The sequence below is a fragment of the Solanum verrucosum genome, unplaced genomic scaffold, assembly GCF_900185275.1.
Source record: "Solanum verrucosum unplaced genomic scaffold, falcon-dt-bn FXZP01000092.1, whole genome shotgun sequence".
Taxonomy (NCBI): Eukaryota; Viridiplantae; Streptophyta; class Magnoliopsida; order Solanales; family Solanaceae; genus Solanum; species Solanum verrucosum.
The window spans coordinates 121,463-148,052 of record NW_026020351.1 but is presented as its reverse complement, the minus strand read 5'-3'; the positions used below and the strand labels follow the sequence as shown (position 1 = coordinate 148,052).

Below are 26,590 nucleotides of genomic sequence, written 5' to 3'. Positions count from 1 at the left end.
TAAGTCAGTTGTAAATGATTTATTATATTATATTATATTATATTATATTATATATATATTATATTATATATATATTATATTTATTTCTACTATATAATAAAAGGGGTTTTATTATGATATTATATATTATATAAACTCCCTTTTATTATATAGTAGAAAAATAAATATACATTATATATATTATATAGTAGAAAAAATGATTTATTATATTATATATTATATAGGGAGTTTATGGTGGGACACATAGAATGTCCCATGATAAACTCCCTCTTATATAATAGTAGAATTACAATTACAAAATTAACCTTTTAAAAATGTCTTTAAGATATTTTAAGTTGTTAATTATTATTATTTATAATACTTTTTTGGTAATTTTAAAGTGATATATGTTATTTTTTCTATCCCAATATATGTGACCCGGATAGAATTTTAAGAGTGAACCTATTTTATTATATATCCTTTAAATATGAAATATTTTAAGTCATTTGTAAATGATTTATTATATTATATATTATATAGGGAGTTTATGATTGGACATCACAATGTCCCATCATAAACTCCCTCTTATATATAATTTATAAGAGAATATAAGAGAAAATATAATTTATTCAAACTTAAAATTTAAAGTTATTTAATCAAACATCAATTAAAAATTAACTTTGAAATGAATATTGGGTCCGTGCACTGCAAAGGCTCTTTGTCACTAGAATGAGCTTAAATGACAGATTCCCGAAATTCACTGCGTATGTATGTACTCCCACCCAAGATTTGAAGGCATTGGTAAAAAATAGGGAAAAAACATAAATTTTTTCTTGAACTTATATCGAAAAATCAGTTACATGCTTAAATTATTATAACGATCTATTACACACCTATTCTCGTTCAAAGTGCTATTAATACCCCAAAATGTGACAAAGAGAGTGTCTTCACCTTCCTTAAGGTGCGTGAGAAGAAAAAAAAATATGTTAGAATGACAAATTTGAACACATGACCCTATTTTATTGATCATTATATAATTATGTATTATAATTTTTAATATATTAATTATTTCAATTTTCTTTCTTTTTTAATCTTTTTATTGGTGACCCCAATTTCTTTAAAACATTTACATTTTTCTTAATTTTGAGTTCTTCTTCTTCTTCTTAAGGAATCACAACATTTGTCACCATTGATTGTTTGATGAAAGCACATCTAACACTCTACCTTAAAGAAGAACTCTAAAAAGAAATAGAAAGGAATGGAGAACATGGTGACTTCCAAAGAAAAGTTAATAATTTCAACTTAAAATTTATGATTTTCCATTCGAACTCTCCGAAGGATTCACCGGAGAAGATTACCAAAAAATAATCACGAGAAAAATAATGATTTCTATTGAAAATCTTATAACATTTAGACATAAATTTTATGATTATATTGCCTAAATTTATCAAAAATTCATCGAAGAAAATGATTTCTCCATCTTTGTCTTCTCTATTCTTGCCGGAGCACTACCTACAACCACCACAATATCATTTTTATGTCTCAAATCATCAATAGCATATTTGATTAATCATTACACACAAAGAATACTAATGAAATGCTTGATTTACATACTAGTTATCAAGATTTTAAAAGAATTTTACAGATCTGAAAATTTTATTTGTTCCACCGGCAATAATGGTGTTGCCCATATCCTATTGCCGCCGCCAATATCTCTTAACTTCATAATTGACTTACTGACTCCTATTATCTCTTTAAATTTTTATTTTTTCCTTCAATTTGTGAACAATGGAGAAGAAGAAGAAATATATTTTAAAAAGAAAAATGTATCGTGAGAGGAGGAAGATGCCCAAATCTTTATTCTTTTGTAAAAGTTTAAGAATATATCAAGACATAAAGGTTTTTAAAAATAAAAATAAATATTATTTATGTATGAAAATGCGTGTACAACACTTTTTTTTACACACAACTGAGATTGTCTTCGAAAGGGGGTATTAATTTCACTTTGAACAAGATTAAGTGTGATAGGTCGTCACAATAGTATAAGCGTGTAACTTATATTTCGGCACAAGTTTAGAGGGTAATTTATGTCTTTTCTCGTAAAAAATAAAAAAAATGGCGCGAAAAGAGAAGGGCCCAAAGCTGGAAAAGTCGGAGGGACATATACCAAAACATTCACAATTACCTCTTTAGCCGTAAAGTAAAAACTCAGAGTGAGTTCACGGCGATTCGCTTCTCTCGATAATGGAAATGCAATCTACTCTTAAGGTTTTCTTCAATTCTTCCCTTCATTAACCTATCTTTGATTTCTTGATTTTAGTTTAAAGTTTGATTTGATGTTTTGTTGTTCAACCCACAGCACATCTGCATGTGTTTAGTTTTGTTATTAGTATTTCTTCCTTGTTTTGATGGAATTTTCGTTTCCTATGGTTTTAGAAATATTTTGGGTACACAGAGTTTCGACCTTATCAAAAGGAAATCATAGAGAAGATTTTAGATGGAAAAGACTGTTTGGTTATAATGGCCACCGGCAGTGGCAAATCATTGTGGTAATCGTCAACCTTTTTTGTCAATATTTAACGACTATTCACATGCGCTGAACATTTTGCTTGAATTGTTGGTTTAAGCTATCAGGTTCCCCCACTGATAACTGGAAAGGCTGCTGTAGTTATAAGTCCTCTCATCTCTTTGATGCAAGATCAGGTAAAATACTTTGTATTGCTCATAGCATAAACAAAATATATGTTCTGAAAAATATAATGTCCTGTTGTAGGTCATGGCATTAAAACATAGGGGCATTAAAGCTGACTATCTTTCAAGTGCTCAGACTGGTCGTGGGGTGCAGTCCAATGCTGAGTTGGGTCACTATGATATTCTCTATATGACTCCAGAAAAGGCTTGTGCTCTTCCTACCAGGTGCGTAATCTGGAAAGACATATCTCTAAGTAAAAAAGCTCCTTGAATACCTACTTATGTATTCTTATTACTTCTGTAGCCTTGTCAAATATCCAGTGATTCAGATAATATATTTGCTGAAGAAATTCACCAAGATACATGATTTTTCTCTACAAGTTTTTTGTATACCTCACAGTAGATTACTTTCACTCCAGGTGTGAATTTTCGTATCAAGTTGTGGGCAAGTAGATTTTTCTGTGTAACTTGTTAGGCTCCAATATTTTTGATGGATGCCTTCAATTTCATCTTCACCAGTTGCATGATTCTTACTTCAGTGTTTAGATGTACCTATTTGGCTCATGTGGGAAATTACTGGAACTTTTCAGTAAACAGTTAGTAAAGGTTTCCACTGACTATTATTGAACTATTTTTGCTGTTGTTGCTTTTATTGTTTTCTGTCATCACTTATCAAGGTTTTCACTTGGAAATAATGATGTTTTTCAAGTTAAGAATCTTTAAGATGTATTTTCCAATGAGTTTAGCATCTTTAACTATACATATGCTTTTCGCAAAATGTGCTGCAGTTTCTGGTCAAGATCGTTGAAAGCAGGGATGTGTCTCTTGGCTGTTGATGAAGCACACTGCATCTCAGAATGGGGTCACGATTTCAGGTTAGGCCCTCTTAACACGTTATCCTAATATTTTGACATTTTGAATTGTTCATGGATTCTCTGGTCCATTTGGCAAGGATTTTAGTAGAAGTATTATTTAAGTATCTTGCCTGTCTATGGTTTGCCGCTTCAAAATAATTCTCAATTTAGAGATATGAATAGCAGTGGCTGAAGATAAATGAAGCTCAAGAAGATTATATTTTCTGAGCTGTACAGTTTTTCCTAGCTAATAAATGGAAACAATGGTAGTTAAAGACCTTGGTACCCAGTTTCGTTCTTGGTTAGATGTTCATTTTTTTCTCACCATCTGGAGAACCACTCTAGAGTATAATGATTTTATGAGAGGTAGAAATAATTCATAAAATTGGAAGTATAGTCCCCTAGAAATGAAGGTGAAGTGAGATAGGATGCAATTGCTGTACCTAAATGTAGACAATGCTAACACATAGACTCTGTTTGACAGGAGAACCAAATGATAGATGAAGAGTGAAGTTGTAATGCATAGCATTGAAATTTAATTACTTAAATTGCAGCAGCGTTGGTGGAGTGCTATGCGATGAAATGATACCTAGCAAAGTGAAAAATTACCATTTGATGAAATAGGGAATTACTACAATGGGTTAAAGATTAAGGAGGACTGGGCATAAAGAATATGAGAGTGTTTTGACATAAGTAAAGGTCCCTCCTGTGTTAAAAGACGGATACTAATTATTATCCAAAAATAGAAGCTTCCTAAAGAAGTGTCTTTGGGGGTTCAGTAAATAGGGGAAATTCCTTGTGGATATGTTTGGTAAAGAAATAAGGAACACTAGGGGAATGTTGTACCAAAGCAGTGGCAAGAACTTATAGGTGGGTTACTGGAAAAATCATATGGTCATGTCACAAGATTTTGAGAAAAGAGTGGATTTTAAAATTGGAAACGATAGAAGAATATATGTTTTTCTTTTTTTATCAGTAAAAGTAACATTTATATAAAGGTACCAACAAGAAGCAATTGCTGTGTGGATAGATGACAGAAGAAATATCCTTCTTTCTTGACAACTGGATAGAGCAGATCCCCAGGAAGAAGCAATTTCCTCAGCTTTATAGTAATACAAATTTATCTCAGTGCAATGTAAAGGGATAGGATGTGAGTTTGAGAAGAAACTTGAACTACTGGGTGCTTGAAAGTAGCAGTCTTTTAAGACTCTAGAGTCTAGAATAGAGCGAGATTCTGGGGTGGAAGGCACAAGGATAGTGGATGTTTACTGTTACGACATGCAGCCTAGCTCTTACAAAAAGGGATGGACAGTACAATGCAACAAAGCGGAGGATGTTCTGGAAATCTGAAACATCTTTTGAAAGTGACCTGTTTCTCTTGGATGGTGTCTCATCATGCGTGCTTGTCTCAAGAGAACCTCCAGAAGAGATAAGTTCAGCTATGAAATCGATGGGATCTATTTGGAGGAGAGATCGAAAGAAGTAACCATGTATGTTTGCACTGCTCTACAGCAAGATAACTATGGTCCTTTTTCCTAAACGCACCGGGGATGACTTGAATTATGCCTGGAACAACACCAGAGGAAAGATTGCTTTTGTTTTGAGAAAGAGAACTGATAGATTGCCAAGGCAAAAAAGGTTAGGGTAAAGTCTGGAAGATAATATGTAACACCATTCGTCTATGCGTTTGGGTGGACAATGTGGAAAAAGCGAAACAGAGGTGTTCTGAAGGAAGTGCTAACTCCATGCTGAAGATCAGGACCTACTGTATTTTTTTGTTGTATAAAGGAATATGTACAGTAGGCTGAAAACTGATAGTTTTTATTGGTTCCTTTCACTGAAGACTATTCTAATGGTGTACTTTTGTTTTCTCACATCTTAGTGCTGTTGTATGAAATTTCTCTGTACTGTTTGAAAGAGATTACCTAATCGCAAGGCAAGGCCTAGAAATTTTATTTTTATTTTTTTTGGATGACAAGGGAAACCCGCAGCCGCTACCGGGTGCGCACAGGGTAAAACCCCCGCTCCTATGCAATAGCTCGCAAACCACATAGGAGAGGTAACCCGCACTAGGCAAGCCCGGTGCGGCGAGCTTGACCCAGGAGGCAAACCCCTTGCTTTAGCTGGCAAGGGGTTTCGAACTTGAGACCTCCAACATGGAAGTCTCAAGCCCAAACCCCTGGGCCATCCCGAAGGGTTATAGAATGGTTTTGAGACCAACAATGTTATGTGGCAGTAAATGTTGAACCTTCTAACACCCAGTATAGAATGGTTTTGAGACCAACAATGTTATGTGGTAGTAAATGTTGAACCTTTTAAGACCCAACTCGTTCACATTGTGAATATTGCGAAAATGAATGTTAAGACAGATATATGGTTGTATAAGATCAGAAAACTTGAAATGATTCAACTGTCTGAGGGTGCAAGTGGCACTCATAGTAATTAAGGTTATAAATTTGCACTGATCAGTGGACCTAAATTCCTTGAAGTGCATTGAAGTAGATTTAGAATTAACGTATCTTTATCTTTGGTTCATGGAGCTCTAGGTTGAAAGTTTCTTCAGATGAATATTATTTTCTACAGCATGAAAACTAAAGATGTTATTTATAGTGGATCTATAGCATTATTCCATCAAGATATTTTTGTTCTTTCTTGTAGCACGATTCTACTTCTGCCTTGTCAGGCATGGTTCTTCATTATGCCTTTGCTCTTCGAATTCTATATTGCTTGGACAATTTAGTCGTCTCTTGCAGTATTAACCTACTTCTATCTTAATAATATTTCTTTGCCCTTTTACGGTTTTACCTATTGTCTAAAGAAACTTGCTTTTCTCCTTTGCAGGGTTGAGTATAAGCAGTTGGACAAGCTGCGTAATGTTCTTTTGAATGTTCCATTTGTTGGCTTGACAGCAACTGCTACAGAAAAGTAAATACTTTTTCAAGTTCTGTAACTTTTTTTCTCTGACTTTTCTTTTCCATAACTTCCCCAATTTCTTCTTTTCTTTTGATTTTTGGGTCATGTTCTGCTTCAGAAACAAGGTGGACAGGATATCTAATTGGATGTAGTTTCTTTCTCAGCAATCTTATTCCATCTCATAATTTTCTTACCTTGCTGCTTTTTAGTGTCTGGACCACACAGTAGACTTTCTACCAAACGCTATTTTATATTTTAATTTCTACTGTTTGGTTGGGTCTGCAGTGTTTGATGTAATCTACAACTGTACTTGAGGGAAGTTTACTAAGGTGAATTGGCTGTTTCCCAGTAATACAAGGAAAATTTATATCCAAGCTCAACTGTCAGCTAGCTTTACTTTGAAATCAGCCTTAACTATACCACCTTACCTCGCTTCTCTTGTATCTAACAGTCTATTTTATTGTGTTAACTTCTGCCGTCTCTGGACTGTTAGTCCTAATTTTCAAGCATTGTTGCTGTAGTAGGCTTCTGTTGTGAGTTAAGCTGGATCAGGTTTATGCTATCTATGCTTTTGGTTAAACTACTCACAACTTCTAATCACTGTCAAGTATTTATTGCGTCTCTCATAGCATGAGGTGTCATTTACCGGGTAATAAAAATATTGAACTTGCACTATAGCTTTGTTGGACCAGTATATATAAGCTGACACACCACTTTGTATTTCTTAGTTTTTCTTCTCTTCATTTAGCTCGTAGAAGCTTTGGATGAATAATCATTTCTTTTCTTAATTTTCAGAGTTCGGAGTGACATTATCAACTCCTTGCTGATGAAAGACCATCATGTTGCTATTGGCTCATTTGATCGCAAAAATCTTTTTTACGGAGTCAAATCTTTTAGTCGTAGTTCTCAATTTGTTGATCAGCTGGTGGAGGAGATCTCTAAATATGTAGATAATGCGAATTCAACAATAGTATATTGTACAACTGTCAAAGACACTGAAGAGGTCACATTTCATCTCTGCCATGATAAAACTATGATTTCTGTTTTGCCAACTTGGGACATTCATAGCATTCTAGTATGATATGTTTCCAGTGTAGTGCTTTGATTACATCTCTTAATGAGTAGAAATGTTGAAAGTATTAGTCTTCAATGTCTTCCTTTTTTCAAGGTTTGTGGTTAGATGCATGAAATTTGGCTTGCTTGGCACTTACAGTTTGTTTCAGTTGAGAAAATGCTGAACGTTTTTCTCCTCCTAGTAGTTCCATTTATTCTTTACTCTGTTTCTCCATCTGCTAGCTCTGCTAGGTTCTGATAGAGTTCATGATTTCAACAGACTGTTGATCCTTCTTGTTGCAATATAGTATCAAGTCGTTGGATCTGTTGCTGTTCTCATGATATCATAACAGTGCATGATGCTTTACTAGTGACTCAATGCTGCTATGACCTAGTGACTTGGCTTATAATACCATTATCATGGTTTTTGTAGATCTTCAAATCACTTCTTGAGGCAGGAATCAAAGCTGGAATCTACCATGGTCAAATGGCTAATAAAGCACGTGAGGAGGCTCATAGGTTTCATCATTCTTCATTCAGCTCTTTTGCTTTTGAAGCTAGTATGGGCGATTAATTGGCCTTCCTAAGTCTACCACAGAAACCAATTATCTGCTTTCTTTAGCTATTCTTATTTGTTTTTCTGGAGTCATTAGTGTTTGGTCATGGGTGAAGTATAGGCTACAATTCTTATTGCAGGTCATTTATCAGAGATGAATTCTATGTCATGGTTGCAACTGTTGCTTTTGGCATGGGTATAGATAAACCAAACGTACGGTATGTGATACACTACGGCTGCCCAAAGAGTCTGGAGTCTTACTACCAGGAAAGTGGACGATGCGGCAGAGATGGCGTTCCTTCAGCTTGCTGGCTTTACTACACAAGAAGTGACTTTGGAAAAGCTGATTTCTACTCTGCAGAAGCTCGTTCAGTATGTTACTCTATCATCCCTGTTCAAAAGGACCGTATTCTTGCATTTGTCTCTTTACCTCTATTATACATCCTGGTATACTTGTGACTTATGGGCAGGCATCTCAAAAAAAAGCTATTATGGAAGCATTTTCTGCTGCACAACATTACTGCATGCTGTCAACTTGTAGAAGAAAATATTTGTTGGATTACTTTGCAGATGAGTATGCCCATGATGATTGTGGTATTATCTCTATAGAATCTCTTCTCTCCTGGGAACATTTGTCTTATCTTTTCTAGATGTTTCTGTTTGATTTCACTTTTTAGTTCCATTATTATTTGTTACCAACAAAAGATCTAGAGTAGTTATCTGTTAGTGACATGTCTTATACATGAAGGTCCAAGAAAAGTAAAAAAATGGCTAGAGAGACTCCCAGGTCTCTCTAGAGGGAAGAAGACTAAACTTTCATTCAAACAAGGAGGCTCTGGATTGGATGACTGTCTTTAAAGGGGGGATGCAAGAGAGTGGACAATGAGTTTAAACCCATTTTCAAACAATCAAAGCATCAGTTACTGGCAAGGACGGAGTATCTCTGAACCTGTTTGATTGGGACTTTTGAGAAGAAGATGAGATCATTAGAGCTAGTTACTGACTGAGCAGTGGAGGCTTGGAAGGGTCATCAGGGTTGAAAATGTCACCTATGGAGGATGACACATTTTTGTATCAATTTGCTTTTGAGGCAGAAGTTATGCGTGTTCTGGGTAAGTTTGTGAGATGGATGGGCGATAACTATTTGATTGGAAAGATGGGAGATAAAAAGATGTGAAGAACAAAAAGAAAGGAAGATGTCATGGTCATAAATGTTGCCGGAATGCCGACAGTTGTGGTATTACTATTATGAATTGTTCAAAAAAGCTGGGAATATATGTGGAGGTTTCATTGATCTTTACTATAATCAAGCGGATAATGGTAGAGTAAAGGTGTATGTTAGAGTGGGGAGGTAGGGGGGGGGGGGAGAAGATTTAGTGTCTATGGTAGTGAAGAGGGGTGATTTTATTTAAGGGTTTGGTTAACACTAAAATTTAACCTTGAAAGTCTGGCGCAGAAAAGTGTAAGAGAAGGAATGAGGGAGGAGAAGAGAGCGGGGGAGGAGGTAAAAAGACCTGGGATTATGGGGGCAAAAGTTCCTGGTAGAGAAAAATGGTGAAATGGCAGTAAATGGGTAAAATTAACATGCTGGATGATGAGGGGTCCAAATTTGTCAAGACTACAAAGAGAAGCGAGAGAATGATAAGACCTATATGCCCTTGGGTTAGTGGACCGGTTTGGCGGAGGAATATAGACCAATTCATCAATCCACTTTGTTTAGTAAGGTTAAATTATGAAGGACTGACTACCAACAAGCTTGAATAAAGGGGCCACTCAAAATAGGAATAGTCGATGCAAATCTCTTGTTTCGATGCTAGTAACTGGTCAAAATTCAATGAAAAGGCTATCTCCTTGCTCAGAATCGTCTCACAAGCTCAATACTAGGGCAATGGTACTTTTATAGGGGAAAGAGAGTGAAAAAGAAACTTTATTGATTCTCTGACCTTTTTGTTGCATTGGTTGGTTGGAATAGCGATCCAAGCACACTTTGAATCCTCAAGCGTGGGATGGGTGGGGGTTGGAATAGACTGAGTAAAGGTTAGAACCACATAAAGCGTGTGGACAAGGTTTGTTCGACTTCAAGTTTAGTTAGATCTTCTCCAGCGAGATCGACGATGATTATGACGAATTGTTTTCTTTCTAGTTTAGGATTAATGCCCCCATGGTATGGGTAGTGAGAGATCCTTCGTTTTCAAAGTCGATGTTGTCTCCGACACCTCTACAACAGTGTTGTAGGCGATGGAAGAGGGGAGTAGGGGGGAAGATATAATAAATGTTGATGGATAGTAAGATCATTAGTTGGAATGTGAGAAGACTGAATGACCATAGTAAAGGGCCATCATGAAGGAAAAGATTAGAGCATGGTGGACAAACTTAATTTGTTTTAAGAGACAAAAATAAAGATGGTTTCAGGTAGTATTGTGAGAAGCATTAAGGCGGTGGGGGGTAGGTGGGTAAAATATCAGCTCGAGGAAATGCTTGGGAGTCATGTAACTTTGGGATGAAAGGAAGAAAGAGAGGATGAAGATGAATAAAAATGAGTTTATGTTAGTGACAAGACTTAAGTATATCGGGAATGAGATAGTAAATGGGGTTTTGGGGAGTTTATGGCCCTGCATGGGAGGGGTCCAAGTTGGCTTTTTGGTAAGATGGTAGTTGGAATATTCCATGGGTACTAGGAAGAACCTTAACACCATTAGATTCCTGGAGGAGAGGGTGGCGTGTATGGTGGTATCTAGGGCAATGAAGGAGTTATAAGAGTTTATTGATAACTATTGTCTTAACTCTTACCTTAACAAGTCTTATAGATTCACTTGGGTCAGGTTGGAGACTCAACTTCTAGATCGAGGCTCGATAGCTTTTTGGTGTCGACCTGATGAGAGGAGTTGGCTCCAAGTGTGATCCAAACTATCGTTCTGAGGTTGACATCGAATCACTCACCCATTTTGTTGGACAGAGGAGGAGGATGAAACATTAGAACTCCTATCAGATTTGATAACATGGACTTTGATGAAAACGTGGTGGGATGGTGGAACAACTACAAAGTGGTGGGGAATACGACATTCAGGCTAGCTAAAAAGTTGAAGATGTTTAAAAACAATTAAAGATGTGGAACGAAAAGGTGTTTGGAAGGGTAGAGGTGAAAATGAGGGAAATCATGAATGAGGTGGGGAAATTATAGAGGTGGTGTAGGGGAAGGAGTTAAGGATATGGAGAGATAGGAAAAAGGGTTTGAAAAGGGACATAACCTTTTGGAGTTCGCCCAAGAAACTAGTTGGGGACGGAAGTTGAGGTGGTTGTTGTTGGAGGAAGGAGATCCAAATACAAACTTCTTTTACAGGGTAGCAATTGCAAATTTTCATAGATTTGAACAAGGTTTAAATGTGGGGGAGGATGAAGTAGAAGGAACCATTGTAGATTTTTATAGCTGTTTATTATTTTTATTTAAAGAAGAAGCAGTTTAGAGGCCTAATTTTTTTTTGGGGGGGGGGGGGGGTGGCTATAGGGTTTAAACAAAATAGTGGAGGAAAAAAGAGATTGGTTGGAGAGGATAACTGAGGAAGAGGAGGCGAGGGTTGGCGTAGTGTTGTGCATGTGACAAAGCTCCAGGCTTGGATTGATTCACTTTGATTGATTCATTATCATCATTTTAAATAGAGAAAAAATATCGAGCATCAAAAACTAGAATTTTATTAGTCTAGTGGGAATCATATATAAGATTACTCCTAAGGTGCTTTCCAATAGACTATAGAGGGTCTTGGATGAGACCATATCTACTTTGTAGAATGTTTTCTTGGAGGCAAATATATACTTGATGCAGTTTTGGTGGCTAATGAAGTGGTTGATTTGAGAAAAATCAAGGAGTATCGGACAGTTTTGTGCAACCTGTTAGGAAGTAGTATCTTATTCCTTATTTCTTTTTGGTGCAGCCACAAGACTATGTATAGAAGATTGGGTGTCATTTTTTCTGTTTGTAGAAAACCATCCCTTTTCATAGGTTTTCTTCTTTTTGATATACTTGTTATATATGAGCATGTTTCTGCTTAACATTAATAAAATTTATAACCTTAGAAAAAAAAGGATGTCTTATTTATGTAATTGGGATCTTATAAAAGAGTTCAATGTATGTATCAACTTAAACTGCAAAGCATCTAGGAAACAGATTTGACTTGTCTGAATTCACATTTTTGAGGGTAAGAGCATTGTTGCATGAAATTAGTGTTTGTGTCTACAACATTGAAAAATTCCCGACATACTTTAAAGAAGAACAAGAACTGAATGATACAATAGATATGTGCTTTGAAATGTTCTGGTGGGTAATGGTATGGACTTTTTGAATATACTGGTTGAAAGCATTCTGGGTTTCAACACTTGGGTATGAGGTACGGACAATTACTTAAAGAGAGTGAAACGAATCTCAATATGGTTTCCAGGAAACTGTGATATTTGCACTAGCTCAATGAAGGAAAAGGACTTGTCAAGAGAAGCATTTCTTCTTATGGCTTGTATTCAGTCATGTGGAGGCTGTTGGGGCTTGAATCTACCCATAGGAATTCTTCGTGGATCTCGAGTAAGCTATCATTGAAATCTTTAAATTGAGAATATGTTTGAATTATTGTTTAACTAGGAGATGAATTCTTGAATACTATGTCTTCCCACTTGTAAGGCCTATTTTTGAGTGGAAAACATTAAAGAATCTAATATTTGGTTATGATGTCAGAGAAGTTTGTAATTGTATTGGCGTTTGTGAAGTGAAGATTGAAAAAAAACATTTGGAAGACACAAAATAATGATTTTTCAATTAAAAAAAATGATGCCTAATCAGTGACATATAATATAATCAAGTATTAACAACATTGATTTGAATTCTTTCAAACAGGAGAATTAATGTAGAGCCCCCCTGGTAGAGATTATAGCTGGCATCCTTGAACTGCAGTGTTTCCTCACTTTGCTCTTTCCCACCTGCCAAACAAAGTAGTTAACCAAAAGGGGTCCATCTATTTTAGAATTGACACGGTTAAAATGGAAAGTAGGCCGGACAAAAATTGGATGCAATATCATTATCTTTATGTAGAGATGTACTTACATGTTTTTGAAGCTTCTAATTTCAAATAATACAAACTCACAAAAAATGTAATTTTCGTTTTAGTGTAAATGTTTCCAGTTGATATCTGTATAGGCTAGATTAAGATGAGTTGGACTTTTTGTTTTAAGGTGTGTAAGGAAGCTCGTTACTCCTTTGTTAAGGGTCAGGTACTGAACTTGTGTCGCCATTGTTCATTTTGTCAAATATAAATCCTTATTGCATATTGTTGAAAGTTCAATAGTTTTCTGTTGAATTATTGGTTCATCCTTAGTTGACTGCCTAAAACACCAAGCTCCTTGTACTAACCCCTTCGGAAATGACAGTCCAAGAAAATTGTTGATGCTCAGTTTGACAAGCTTCCATTTCATGGTCTTGGGAAAGAATTATCTGCAAATTGGTGGAAGGGACTGGCTTACCAATTGATTTCACGTGGTATGTATGAGCAACACATTCATGCTTTTATATCAATAAATCTCAGTCCAACTTATCTCTGGTATTAGCTACATGAAGGTCCCTCTTTTCTATACTGGATAGAGGATCATAAGTTTCAATGTGTATATTCACTCAAGCAGTTCTTCTTTTCCTTGTGAGATAATGCTGAGTACTAAGTGTAAGGCCTTATGTTTTTCATTAACTTTAAATTACAAGGAATTTTAACAGAAAATTTGCCTTGTTGCAGATTATTTGGTAGAAACCTTTAAAGATATGTACAAAACTGTGAGGTAGATACTTCGCCAATGTCTTTTGACTTCTAGAATTTGTTTTAACATTTTCATAGACACGTCTGTCAATCATGGATCTTTTCTTTATCTCCTTCTTGACATCTTATTGTATATCTGCAAATGAATGAAACAATGTTAAAATTCATGCATCAGTGTCAGTGAAAAAGGATTGCAGTTTCTGAGATCTAGTAACCCTGATCATCAACCTCCACTGTTTTTGCCGGAGACTCCTGAAATGGATCTTGATGAGAAAAACATAGATACACCCAGTGAAACGAGTGAGATCAACGGTTTGGCTTTTAAGGAATTTGAAGGATTTTCACAAGTATGTGCTCTTTATATTTCCCTTTTTTTTCAGACAGCAGTTGTGTGATTCATATTATCCTTATTGTTGCGTCATAACTATTTCCTTTCTTCATATTAGTGTCTTCCAAATCCTGAAAAGACTTATATTATGGTTCTATCCAATATGCAATCTACAGCAGAACCTCCTTGATGCAAGAGGGTTAGGATTCATCCGACCCCGCCTTGCCATAATGTGTGTTTATGGGTGTAAGAACTTTTTAATTATTTTTACTTTTGTAGCATAAACTGAATCTGCTTACTGGTTAAGGGGATTCATTCTCTTGGAGAGATGGGAGTTAGAGTTTAGATTCCCTATTTTTCCTTTTAAGGCCATTTTAAAAATAGATGATGAATTTATTGTCCCAGAAGTGCATGCTTTTTTACAATAGGAATTGGAGACAGTTAATTGGGGAGGACTCCTTATACCTCATTTAATTTAAATGTGTTTGGATTAAAAGCTTTTGAAGAGCTTTTGATGATCAAAGATGAATATGATTTAACTGGGTAAAACAATAGTGATGGTGGGCCAGTGTTATCAAAATGTGTTGTTCGTTTCGCCTCCCTTCGTGGGCGCTTCAGTGTCGCCATTCCTTGCCAATGAGCGTATCATGAATAGGCAACACTAAACAATTGACATTTCCCTTTATCATAATTTATTTTCCAATTTCTTTGTCCATATATATTTGTTATTTTTTATTATAATTACTAGTCATGGACTAACATATTTGTATTTTTACTCCATTTTTGCTTTTCTTCATTAAAGCACACATTTTATTTGTGCTTTGCACTTAAAAGCCCAATGGACCTTAGAGTGTTTTGGGGCTTTTTTTGCTTTGATGACATAGTGGTGTCTTTATAATTAGTTTTACTAGTTGAATGGGAATCCAAACAGAGTTTTTATTCTTTTAGGCACATTTTTGATTTAGAATAAGTGATTAAACCAAGATCTTAGTCTCATTTTTTTAAAGACCGTTTATACTTTATATATAATAAGTTTATTTTCACACACAATAAAAGTAATTTAGTTTATTTAACTTTTAGAGTTTATTTAATAGATTGAAAACTCAGTAGAGACAAAAAACACTAGGTGATTCTTCCCATCTGTCCTACCCTTGGTGGGCAGAGTGTCACGACCCAAAGTACACCCTAGACGTGACATGGCGAATAAGATCCCGAGAGACCCTAAACAAGCCACTTGACTTAAGCATGATGTAAAAGAAGTACAACAAGAGAGAATAAGTAACATAAGTCTCATATCATAAAAAGAATATGAACATAAAGTGCGGAATACTAAACTTTGTCTGACATACCCTTTCTAACATCATAACAGTGGTTGAGACGTAACCCATACACCATGTACAAGTCGGAAACTAAAGACAATCAAAGCAATAAAGCATCAATGGTCTTATCCTCGGAGCATGAAGGACTCACCAATCCAATGTGCTAATAGAACAATCCAAGCTAGCCATGAGCGGGAGGAGGAACGTCAGACCCTATATTATGAGCCAATATAGGTACAAATATGCATTAGTACGATGATGCAGTAAGTATGGGGAAATGTATAAAAACATAGGCATGATAACATGAGGAGCTTAAACATGATATGCAAGACCGAGTAAAACGTGATAAAAGCCATTATAAAGAAATCATAAATCATATACGAGGTCAATACATACTTAAAACCATTTGAGAAGGTTTCATAAAACCTTTGAAGAAAACATAGTTCATTTATGGAATATTTTCTATTAATCGACAATAAGACCATGTGAGCTATAACATGGAATCCGGTATGACCCTCACACAGAAAAAGAGAATCTACTTGCCAAGGTAGAATTCCGTCACATAAAGTGGATTCACTAGCTTAGGTCATTTAAGACAATCTAACGGGGGCATGTAGTTAAGGTACAAGGAGATTGCTTCTAGAGATCCAACCTCTACTAACAGGAGAGCCTCCATCTCAAAGTCCTCAGTGGTAAGTAAATCCCAATGGAATCAAATCATGCATAATAAGATTGAATGTCAACAATTGAATCATAATAAATAAGATCCATGGAGATTTGCATGAAACCCTAATGGAGTTGGGTGAAATCAACTTGATAGATTGAGATTCTTTTGGAACCCAATGGATGAAAGGAGTCCATTGGTGAATACCCACATACCTTGATAATCAAAATCCTAAGAATACAAGGAGAATGAGACCTTGAAGCTTGAAACCCTAGCTTCCACCTTGAGAGCTCTTGGGAGAATTTGGAGAAGAAGACTTGAGGGATTTTGGGATGATTGAGTGAATGAGAGGATTTTGACTTAGTCTTAGGAGTAAAAACGATTATAGGGGTAGTTATAGGGCCAAAACAACATAGATTAGGGGTTAATTGGGTAGGAAAAGACCAAAGCACCTTTAATTAAAAACAGTCGGAAGACCCTATGACTTCGACCTACGGTCAATAGGAACTTCTATGGACCGTCTTGGTCAGTAGAATCATTTAATGGGACTCAAAATCCTAGGCAACTTCAACGAAACCTTCCTACAGGTTGTAGTCCTTTCTACGGTCCGTAGACCCCTTCCGTAGAGTCCAAATTGAAGTCGAAAATTTCACCAAGTCTAGATCACTTTTGCGGGTACATTCTACGATCCATATGCCAGACCACGATTTGTCAAATCCTCTCGTAGACCTAAGGTCTCAAATCAATTCTTTGAGTGACCCTACGGGTTCTTCCTACGGTCCGTAGACCACCCTATAATCCGTCCTATTCTTTCATAGGTTAACTTACTGGGACTTGACATCTTCCAAATCTCAAACCAAGACCTACGACTTCCTTCCTACGGAACGTAGGACTTCCTATGTTCCGTAGGTCGGACTCGTAGATCACTGCATCAGTGCCAAAAATGAAACTTTTCCTTTCCAATCTCAACTTCCAACTTCCGAGGTGTTACACAGAGTTACCTGTTGCTGATGGGAGGTGACATGTATTCCGTGGTATTAGTCGAGGTGCGCGAAAGCTGGCCTGGAAACCACAGTCATAAAAAAAAGAAAGTAAAATCCATTATGATTCAATGAAATGTTAAGTTTGTTAAAGCAACATGTTACAGTAAAAATGGTTTGAATTAAATAAGACTTAGTTAAAGTTATATTTTTCTTTAAGTTAATGGATTTGTTGTTAATCATTTTTGTATTTAGAGTTTATCCTATTAGAATTTTAGTTTATAATTCGCTTTTAAATTTATTGAAGAAATATTTCTCTTAGAATATTTTTTGAACTTTCAAAAATCAAGTTTTGACCTCTCAGTGCACTGAACTCGGAAAAAAGAGCCAATCAATCAAAACCTTTGCATTTGTTGAAGAGACAAAATCAGTTCGATTTAAAATTTAATTGTTCTAATTTAATTCAATAAAAGTGAACGCAATATGATATTGTTTTGTCCAATTATTTAAGAAGAATTGCGGCATCCCACGTTATGAACCAAAAAGTAGAGTTGCGGGCTGATCTGCCTTTCAAGTCTATGTCTTCTCCATTGCCAGTTAGCACTTGGCTGAACCTGCGTACTTAATCCTACATATGCCACTGTATGCAGCAAAGACCTTAATAAATCCCTATAAATCTAAGTTCTCTGCCTCAAAGTTCTCTTGCTAATGCAAAATGGTAGAACTCATTATCAGACATCCTCAGCTAGCCTTAGTTGCTGGGATGTTCTGATATGCTTCATATACATCTCATCTGCTAACAGTCCTTCGTAATGCCTGAAACTCCTTTGAATCAGATTGGCGCTAGAACTTGAAACAATGTTGTCAGACATTAAAAAAATGCATTTCCATAGTTTCACAGGCTACTCAAATGTTTGGCGTAATTTGGCTTCCATATTTGAATTTAGTGGTTCCCACACTAATAATACTTTTCCTTTGTGGATTATTCAGGCTGAAACTCAACTGTACAAAATACTTATAGAAGAGAGAATTAAGCTTGCCAGAGCTACTGGAACTGCTCCGTAAGTACATAATACAATACTTAGCACATTCTTGTGGAAATTTGGTTTGACAAATATCCGTATGATAATTGAATTACGAAGGATGCTACATCCATGTTATGACAGTATTTTCCCTGGATGCATAAAAGTGAGATACAAATTTATGTCTAGTTGTCACTTCCAGATATGCAGTCTGTGGTGACCAAACATTGAAAAGGATAAGCTTGACAAGGCCTTCTACAAAAGCAAGACTAGCAAATATAGATGGCGTAAACCAGGTATACTTAGTAGTTGGATACTGGTATCTAAATACTTGTAACTGTTGCCTTGCTAGTTGACACATACCAGAAACTCTTAAAGGCTCATGCAATTTCAGTGTAATGGGAAGTGTTGCATAGCGTGAGATAATCCTGGTAATTTAATCACCTTAAGGTGAATGTACCTTGTGATATTCATGTTATTCACTTGTCAAACTATGTAAGCTCCTTTCTATAGTTTTATGTCTTCATGCATCTTTATTTTCTGTGCTTAGATGCCTGCTTTTTGTGTTTGCTCTCTTCCCCCTTTGCACCCTATCAGGAGGTTGATCCATGATTCACCTTTCTGCTTTACTTTTGTTGCCATCTTTATTGCTGAAACCATGCAGAAAGGGAGTATCTTATGTTAAGATCTACTTTGGTTCCTGATTGTTTAGCGGATTCTACATCTGTTTCTTTTAGTGCATGTTACTTTTATGTGACTGTTTGGTGTTGCTGGAGTTGATTTCTCAATTCTATTGCAGCATTTCATAAAACTGTATGGGGATAATTTTCTTCAAAGTATTAAGCGTCTATCAGAAGCTTGCAATCTTTCTTTGGATGGGGATCCAACCAGTCAAACCCCTGTTCCCAGTAAGACTGTCACAGTTCCAAGCAATAAAAAGTTAACACCAGCAAAATTTGAAGCATGGAAGATGTGGCATGAGGATGGTCTTACGTTCAAAGAAATTGCTGTGAGTCATGTTATTAGGATTTATTTGATGAAACTCCAGCTTGTCTGTTACAATTCTTACATATTCTTTTTCATATAGAATTTTCCCGGTAGAGCAGTAGCAATAAAGGAACAAACTGTGCTAGAGTATATATTCGAAGCTGCACGAGAGGGATGCAAAATGAATTGGACCAGGTTTTGTGAAGAGACTGGGCTGAAAAGAGAGACATTCTTAAGTATCCAGAATGCTGTCTCAAAAGTTGGTAGAGAAAAATTGAAGCCCATAAAAACCGAGTTACCAGAAGAGGTGAGGTCTATGTTGAAATCACTCATATGATAGATCGTTCAGTTGTTTGTAATTGTAGTGCATTCTTTATAGGTGACGTATGTGGGGTATCATGCCAACCATATTGTTAAAGCTAAATGTCTTCTTAACAAGCAGGTAAGTTATGGTCAGATAAAGGCATACTTGACGATGCAAGAGGCAGGAGTATCAGCTGAAGTATTTTCATCCAAATCCGAACAAAGTTGCAATGAAGATGAATGTTTGACTGAAATATCAGAAGTACTACAGAACTCTATTATTCCATCTGACATGCAAGGAGATGATGACATAGTTGAAGCACCTGGCATCACTGGTATAAATGGTGCTTCTCCTCCTGGAAAGACTGAAGGAGCAGAATCTCATCTCCTGACTGAGGAGATTAGGAAAGAAGCTGCATCCAGTGAAGGTGATTTTCTCATTCATAAAAAACGCCAGAGGGTCGAAGCAGCAGAAGGAGAAAGTTTTAGGGCTCTGGTTGCCACAGAAGAATCCATATTGAGCTGGCTCAAGAACTTTGATGATGGGGTAAGTAGTTGTCCTTGGCAGTGACATTGAAATGTTAAGTTTTCATATTACTTGTTGATAGGAGGACAATGTATAAATATGCAGGTTACCCTTTCTGATCTCTTGGAGCACTTCAATGGGTCCACCGAGAAATCTTTAGTGAATCTTCTTTGTTGTCTTGAAGGTGAGTTTTTGATATATAGGAAGAACAATCTATACAAGCTTTTGTAAACTTTCCATGTAATTAGACATTAATGGGTTCATATCTATTTCTCTGGTATTTGCCACCCCTTTCTACTCTGTTGTTTTTCGGATATATGATCCTCAGAAAAGCTTGAGTTTGTTAAATTGGGAAATGGTTTCTTTATTACCTAGTAAATTTCTATATAGTGGCTGGCTGGATGATTAAATTCACCGGCTAACTAGTTATCTAGTGCAGACATGTGATTGTTACAAGTTACATCAATCTCCATTTTACTTGTGATTAAAATCCTTAATCATTACAAACTCGTTTGTTCTGTTGGAATGTGTAAATACTGAAATGATGCTCTTCATCTGAAATTTATCTTTTCCTCATTTGGACTACCTAATCCTAATTAGCTCTATAAGCTTTCAACTGTTGGAAAACATTTTTTTAAATGCTGAAATTAATTTTTATATTTATTTGATCGTGGAAGGTTGGGTTTGTTATAATAAAGTTTCACTTTACAATATATTTTGCTGTTGACACAAATTTCATTTACCCTGTCATTACTTTATTCCTTTTTAAAAGGTACTTTTGTTGTGTTTTTCTTGATTTTTTTTTGCACTGTTTCTTTACATAATTCGGTTAAAATAGGGAAGGAATATCATAATTTGTATGCTTTTATGAAGAAATTTATAATTTACATATTCAAGACCCAATAAGATAAATTATCAAATTCTTCCAACACTTAAACTTTGGTTTGTTCTTGAGCTAAATAAATAAATATAGTATTTTTTAAGAATTGTCACCTAACATTTTTTTTTTGAAGGGTGCTGGATAGTCATATTTTTTTTTAAAAAATCATTTGTTTTGAAAGAAAAATGCCAAGTTACTGAAAATTCTAAGTTAGGAGGTTTAATTGATCGAGTGAAAGGTATTAGACATTTCTTGAGTCACTAGACATAGTTGCTCACTTAATATTTGTTGGTACTTTAAATGCACAATTAAAAGGCAAGTACACAAGGTAATTGTCTTGAAATTATTTGTTTACAATGCAAACATAAACGTTTTGGACATTAATTCAGATTAGTGGTGACAAATGGGCAGGTTGAGTCAAGTTTAGGTGGGTTGAAAATGGGTAATAATTCAATCTGTTCATATTTGATATGGGTAAAAATGGTTTGGATAACAAATGAGATGGGTAAAATACATGTTTACTCATTTACCCATATTTTTATGAGTAAATAGTCTTCTACTTAAGAATTCAACAAGGAGAAAATTATTTAGTCTTTTTTGAATGAAAAATGTTGAAAATATTTTATTTAGTTTTATGGTATGATAAAAGTAAAAAAAAATAAAAATCCTATGATTTTTCAATATATAATAAATTTATGTAATAACAAGAGGAAATAATTTTTAATTTCAAAGTAAATGAATCTTTTCATTTTAGGTCTAAAACATGCTTAATGCACTTTAAGCAATATCAATACTTACATGATTTTATTATTTTACACTATTATTTGTTATCCAATATAAAATTAAGCAAATAAAAAATATATAATTATAATTAATAAAAAAATGTACATTCAAAATATATATTGTTTGGAGGGCTAAAGACTTCACCTTTTCAATTATAGAGAAGAATAATCTATCTATATATAATAGGAGAGATGATAGTGCATACGTGTCAGCACCACAAAAAACAACATTTTAAATAACTAAAAAATATTTTCTATTTACAGAATTTTTGCGGTCATTTAAATTCTTACAGTTTTTTTCTTTTTCAATTTCAGATTGTAACACTTTTTTAGTCATATATGAATCTATTCAATTTAATTTTAAATACAAATTAAGAAGTAATGGAATTATATAACATAATTTTAATTTTCTTGAATCATGTTTTATTTTGATCTAGCTTTTAAGTTTTTTTTTTGGATTTTTATAGTTAGTTAGTATTTTATTATTATATTTTTTAAAGAATAAAAAAATCAAAACATAAATAGAGATTTTAATTACTGAAAAAATATTTACTAACTTCCCACGTTTTGTTAAAGAAAAGAAAAAAAATACTTTTAAATTGCCAAGTACCATCTTCTTAAATATCTCAAATTTTAAAAAAATAAATTACAAACATAAAAAATAATAATCTATCTATGTATAATAGGAGAGGTGATAGTGCATACGTGTCAACACCACAGAAAATAACATTTTAAATAACTAAAAAATATTTTCTATTTACAGAATTTTTGCGGCCATTTAAATTTTTACAGTTTTTTTCTTTTTCAAATTCAGATTGTAACAGTTTTTTAGTCATAGATGAATCTATTCAATTTAATTTTAAATACAAATTAAGAAGTAATGGAATTATATAACATGCAATTATATAATGAATAAGCTAATAATTTTAATTTTCTTAAATCATATTTTATTTTGATCTAACTTTTAAGTTTTTTTTTTTTTTTTGGATTTTTATAGTTAGTTAATATTTTATTATTATATTTTTTAAAGAATAAAAAAAAATCAAAACATAAATAGAGATTTTAATAACTGAAAGAATATTTACTAACTTCCCACGTTTTGTTAAAGAAAAGAAAAAAATACTTTTAAACTGCCAAGTACCATCTTCTTAAATATCTCAAATTAAAATAAAATAAAATTACAAGCATTAAAAAAAAAAGAGGAAGAAAAGAACACGTTCCTTTGCTTGGTGGTAATATAAAATTAAAATTACTTAAAAAGCAGAAGAAAAATAAAAATAAAAAAACGTACTCATTAAAACTTCCCATTAATTTAAAAAACGGTTACATGAAAATATATATATATATATATATATTTTTAAAAAGATTTTAAATGTGACCTTTTCAAATTATGTAACCAATCCACTTAATACTATTTTAAAAAAAATACGGAAAAATAGTTATTTTTTGAATTTGAATTTAAAGTGGTTACCTAAAACTGGTCTACCCATTATCTGTATTCTCTGTTTATACAAAAATAAATTCAATTATCTATTCTTCTTCCGACTTGTAATTTTTTTGTTAAACTATTGCCATTCTTCTTATCTTCATCTTTTTTTTTTTTGCATTTGTAATATTTGTTGATTTTTACTGTGATTAATATTAATACTTTTTAGGATTGTATGTTGTTTTGATATCTTTAAGATTTTCAATAAAGAAAATAAGCATACAATTTCTAGATTGTTTTACGCAACAAAGAACCTTTGGAGGATTTGTAGGTATGAAATTCATGAAAGACCAAATCTTTGACACATTTGATATATATTAGGGAAGAGATTTTAAACTTGAAATGTATGCACAAGTATAAAGTATGTGTTGAAATTTTACTTAATTTTCAGTTCTTTTTTAGTTTGTAACCATCTTCAAATTCAATAGAACATGCAATTTCTATATATAAATTTCGCTTTGACTTCTTTTTAAATATATTTTTTTGTGTCTTTTTTGGTAATTTTTTCAGATTTTGGTTTTGTTTATATGGAAGTTGAAAGAAATTTAGTGGATGATATTCCTTGATTTTTTAAAATATGTATTGAATAAAAAAGCAAAAAAAAAAAAAAAAAAGAAAAGGAAAAAGGCGTTCCAATGAAAAAGGGAGTTGATGCAGAGTTTTTTTGGTATACTTTTCAAATTTTAGTGCTCCTTCTGTCCCTAATTACTTGTCCACTTTTTCTTTTCTAGTTGTCCCTAATTACTTGTCCATTTTGACAAATCAAGAAAGAACAATTTTTTTCTCTATTATACCCTTAATTTATTACTTTGAAAAATGTAGAACTTCTTGAAAATCTCAAGTTTTTAATTCATCCACTTCATAATTAATAGAGGTAAAATGGTAAACTCACTATATCAATTATTGTTTTTTTACTAAGTGTGCCAATTAAAAGGTGGACAAGTAATTAGGGACAGAGAGAGTATTAACTTGTGATGTATAATATCAATTTGTCTTTATTTACCTATTTTTCTAAATTTTATAGTTGTATTATTATTAACAGGGAGATCAAATTCTTGCAATTATTAGAAGGTTTCTCAATCCATGTATTAAATGTAATATTTAAGAACATTAATTTCAATATTCAAGCTTTTTCATAATGACAAATTTTTAATTATTTTATATATATGATGAAATGAATATTTAACTGAAAAGTCATTCTTTAAATAGTGTGTTGAAAAGTAAGGTTGTGAAAATGTGTTGTTTATATCTTCCAAATACATTTTTATATAAATTATTATTAAGGGCATTAAGCTGGATATTGTAATGAAGTTTGTTCTTAATTAATTCTAAATATTAGAAAAGTTTGTGTATACATGCACTGTATAGGAGGACAACATGCACGAAGAGCGCAAAAAACAAGGAATTTATGAGTTTTTGATAAATGCTTTGTTTGAAAAAAATATTCAAATGAAGTTTCAACATTTTTGTTTTTAGAGTCCTTAATATGATTATATATATACACATATATATTATTGTGTATACATGCACATTGCACTGTATAGGAGGACAACATGCACGAAGAGCGCAAAAAACAAGGAATTTATGAGTTTTTGATAAATGCTTTGTTTGAAAAAAATATTCAAATGAAGTTTCAACATTTTGTATTTTTAGAGTTCTTAATATGCTTTTATATATATGATGGATATGGATATGGATTTTTGACATATGTACTTGTTATTATTTGATTACTCTATTATCATTATTAATTTTGTCATGTTTTAATTATAATTTTTTCTACCTACACTCGATAAAATATGCCTACTTGGAATGAACTCATCAATAATAAGCAATGAATATTGAAAGTTGGAGTTATACAAGATAGAACGTACCATATTGCAGATATTAACACATCATATTCTTTATTGGATTGATTATTCAAGATAAGAAGATACTAGCAAATAAATTTCTTAAAAGTTTTTCTTACATTTATTGTTTTTAAAGTTCTCTATTGGATTATATTATGATTTTAGAGTTCTATCATAATTTATCCATAACGTTTATTAGTTGGTATGTCTTACAATTCCTTAAAGCTTAAGAATATTCTTTCAAATAATTGCTTATTGATCTTCTATATATAAGTTGTTTAGTCTAAGACCTTATATACTATAGATATATACTAAAATTTTGTGATGCTTTTCTTTTAACCTCTTAAAGATAAACTTTTCAATGAAAAGCTACTACTTCCTCTATTTATTTTTAGTTGTTGTGTTGTGCTTTTAAAAAAATTAATTTATTACATGGTCAAATACTTTTTAAAGGCGAGTTTTATTTGTTTTTTCAAAACAAACAAACAAACAAATAAATTAAATATGTTAATAATTATTATTGTCAAATTAGATCATATACTAAACTTATATATTGATTTATTTTCACAAATATTCTACTATAACTATCAAGGGGTAAATGTTAACCTTCTCTCAAATAAACTTTACAATATCATTTTATAATAATTTAAAATTTAAAATTGTCAATAAATCATATTTATGATTGTATTTATCAACTAACCGCGTAATGCGCGGGCACATATACTAGTATAAATATAAGTAATAGGAAGAAAATCTAGCTTAGGATTAGGCCAAGTGACAGCATAGGATAACGACATGTCACATTTTTTTTTATGACAAAATAGTTATTTAGTTATATTATTTATTTGTTGTAAAACAAGAGGAAAATACAAGAATACTTAAACAAGAAAGGGAGACAAATAATGATGGAAAATATAAAGTAGAGAATCTTATTTAATCTCTTCAAGTTGTATTTCACAAGGGTGAAGACTACCCTTTTATAGGATTTGCAAGTCATCCTTTTACCACCTTTGACAAATACGTTAGTACAATATTTAACTAATACAATAAATAGATACATTATGTTAGGAATAGATTAAGAGAAACATCCACAATTAAATGGATTTTATAACACTCTCCATTGGATGTTTATAGATAATGTGCCTCATTAAAATCTTACTAGGAAAAATCCAGTGGGAAAAATCCTAGTGAAGGAAAAAGAGTACACACATCTTGTAATACGCCTTGAGTGCTGTCTCATTAAAAATCTTACCAGGAAAACCCAATGGAACAAAACCATGGTTAAGGGAAAATGAGTACAACGCGTATTTTACTCCCCCTAATGAAAAATTTATTTGATATCTTGGAGACGACGCATTTCAATATTATATCTTAGCTTCTCAAATGTTGACGTTGGCAATGCCTTAGTGAATAAATCTACAATATTATCACTCGAACGAATCTGTTGAACATTTATCTCACCATTTTGTTGAAGTTCATGTGTGAAAAATAACTTAGGTGAAATATGTTTTGTTCGGTTTCCTTTGCTATATCCTCCCTTTAATTGAGCTATGCAAGCAACATTATCTTCATACAATATTGTTGGAATCTTTGTTTGCACATAAAGACCGCATAACTGCAAAATGTTTTGAGTC

The 26,590-nt window shown here is 33.4% G+C and overlaps 1 protein-coding gene across 1 annotated transcript; it reads left to right on the top strand.

The window, feature by feature from the left end:
- Positions 1-2,175: 2,175 nt before the first annotated feature.
- On the top strand, positions 2,176-20,301 carry LOC125837485 (uncharacterized). Its single transcript, XM_049516589.1, has 20 exons — positions 2,176-2,247; positions 2,416-2,528; positions 2,607-2,682; positions 2,753-2,895; positions 3,459-3,545; positions 6,366-6,449; positions 7,233-7,440; positions 7,924-8,009; positions 8,187-8,418; positions 8,517-8,640; positions 12,480-12,616; positions 13,456-13,564; positions 13,812-13,854; positions 14,008-14,179; positions 18,114-18,184; positions 18,348-18,441; positions 18,945-19,154; positions 19,233-19,439; positions 19,575-19,982; positions 20,067-20,301. The coding sequence occupies exons 1-20, from the start codon at positions 2,224-2,226 to the stop codon at positions 20,190-20,192; spliced, it is 2,754 nt and encodes a 917-aa protein (XP_049372546.1). The 5' UTR covers positions 2,176-2,223; the 3' UTR covers positions 20,193-20,301.
- Positions 20,302-26,590: the final 6,289 nt, after the last annotated feature.